The 2225-nt window shown below is 36.9% G+C and overlaps 1 protein-coding gene across 1 annotated transcript in view; it reads left to right on the top strand.

The window, feature by feature from the left end:
• Positions 1-1570: 1570 nt before the first annotated feature.
• LOC106520443 (beta,beta-carotene 9',10'-oxygenase) overlaps positions 1571-2225 on the top strand; it is a 16477-nt gene continuing 15822 nt past the window's right edge. The window contains 1 exon segment of the mRNA XM_074559747.1: positions 1571-1607. Within this exon segment, the coding sequence (XP_074415848.1) occupies positions 1574-1607 (34 nt within the window). The 5' untranslated portion in view covers positions 1571-1573.

Below are 2225 nucleotides of genomic sequence, written 5' to 3'. Positions count from 1 at the left end.
CCCCCCAGCAGAACAGCAGCTGAACTCTGAATGACACGAAATTTTATGGTTAGTTTATATCATGCTGAAGCAGTAAACACTGCACCGGTCACTGCCATTTTCTGCGCGGAGCAAAAATAAAAAAAAGGGAGGCAGATTTTGTAATGTGTATAAATATTATTGTGGCGAGCTTGTGTTATTGGCTGCTTCCAGCTGTGTGGGTTTAACCCATTTCCCCTGCATGCCTCCACAACTGGTGTTCCTCTGCAGATATGATGCTTAGCTTGCGCTCAGCTCTCGAATGTCCCTAATGTTGGGCTTCTTGCCGTTTGAAAACATACAGCTGCATTTTATTTACTGGCTGTGTGTTTTAAGCCAGAGCGGGGAGATAAATCCATCAGTTGTCTGTTGCTGTTTTGCTTTTATTATTAGTGCTAACACAAGGCCTGCCTTGCTGTCAGCTTTTTTTCCTTTCTTCTTTTTATTATTATTATTTTTGTGTGTGCATGTGCTTATCTCATTTTCTGCCTAATTCAATATCTCTCCAAACTGTCAGGTTGAGAACATCTAATTTAATTAAGTCTTTCAAGCACATTATGACTCAGTTGGTCTTCTTTCAGGTCATATGCATACTTACAAGGTTCCAGGTTCTTTTTATTTATTTATTTTTCTTCTATGTAGTGGGGAAAAGTACCAGAGGAGGATAGTCAGACTTGGTGCAGTCTGTTTAACTGCATGCATTAGAATGTTTTAGGAATTTTAACAGCTTGAATCTGTTAGCCTTAAACAACTGGGCCTTTCTTAGCACCAGAATGTGACATTTATAAAACCATTTATAGAATTTTAAGGCATGCAGTACATCATGTTTTGTTTTTGGCCTGTTTTGTTCTGCTTGGACTATGAGAAGTATTTATATCAGACTTTGACACATGCATAGACTAATTTATGAGCAATTAACACAACATATCTTTCAAAATGTCCTGTTACCTGTTTTCATTTATTCACAGAGAGCCACCATTCTGCTGCAAACACTCATCGCTCCACCTGAATAATGGATTTTCAGTCTACCCAGAGCTAAAGCAGGTTAAAATTGCTGCACGTTGCAACATTTTCCCAAAATATGGACTTCATAACTAATTACGTCCAATATAAATTTACAGGAAACACTTGGGGCACTTTGCCACCATTGAACTGCAAGTTTAACTATTGAGGTTTTATAGACATTACACTTGCCCATACCCATGGACCAAGTTGGACAAACATGTAGAGTGTAAAGATCATTTCCAAAGAAGGAAATTTATTGGAAATAAATAAATTTGTTTATTTTTAGCCCAAACACATTATAAATTTGATATTTTTTATTTTATTTGATCACTATGACATTCAGCTTTAATTAATAAATTAAACGGTAATCATCCAAAACAGAAATGTAGAAAGCTTTCTTCTTTTCTTAATACTACACATTTCTTTTTTTCACTGTTGTTTATGAACCTGGGTTACTTTCATGAATTGCAACAAAGAGTTCAAAGGTTGTTCCTTGTAGCTTGCATAATTCCCGTGTGCTTTCTTGATCAAACTTGCAGAACGAGCAGCAATGTCCAAGACTGGCGAGCCTCAGCCACACAGTCGTAAGTAAATATTTGTCTCTGATATGTAGCAGGAGAACATGTGTACATGCATTTCTGAATCATGCCTGTGAAAATGTATCTTCAAATGCTGCAAAGGAAAATAGCTAGCTTTGTTACTTTTGAAAACAGGTGGTGATTTGTGTTATGGAATGGTTAAAGATAAAAACTGTACAACAGCTGATTTGACTTGCTTGGCTGACAGTAGCACACAAATTCAAGAACAGAGCTATCAAACCAAAACAATTAGTTTCAAAGCATCAAAACTCTTTTCACTTCCACAAAACACATACTGGTGCTGACAGAGACTCTCCAGCAAGTCACAAAGGTATTTAGTTTCATTTCGAACGGACTAAAAATTATAGCCTCCGTTGCAATCAGACATGTTGGCATTCTCCATTATCCTTGTTTCACGAACTCCTGCAGAACCAGAGATTGAGAACGAATTTACACAATGTCTCATTAACAGCCTTTAGTCATTTTTGGTCGTTCTCTGAAAAGAATCCCTGACAAGTTCCTGACATGGTGAAAATGAAAGGAACAGAGAGGGAAAAGAGTTTTATATGTATATATATATATGCTGAAATGATTTTGGTGCAAATTGAAAACACCGTCTTACAT

This window comes from Austrofundulus limnaeus, unplaced genomic scaffold (genome assembly GCF_001266775.1).
Source record: "Austrofundulus limnaeus strain Quisiro unplaced genomic scaffold, Austrofundulus_limnaeus-1.0 Scaffold92, whole genome shotgun sequence".
In the NCBI taxonomy this organism is placed as follows: domain Eukaryota; kingdom Metazoa; phylum Chordata; class Actinopteri; order Cyprinodontiformes; family Rivulidae; genus Austrofundulus; species Austrofundulus limnaeus.
Note: the sequence above shows the minus strand (reverse complement) of the source record. Positions and strands in the feature narration are given on the sequence as shown.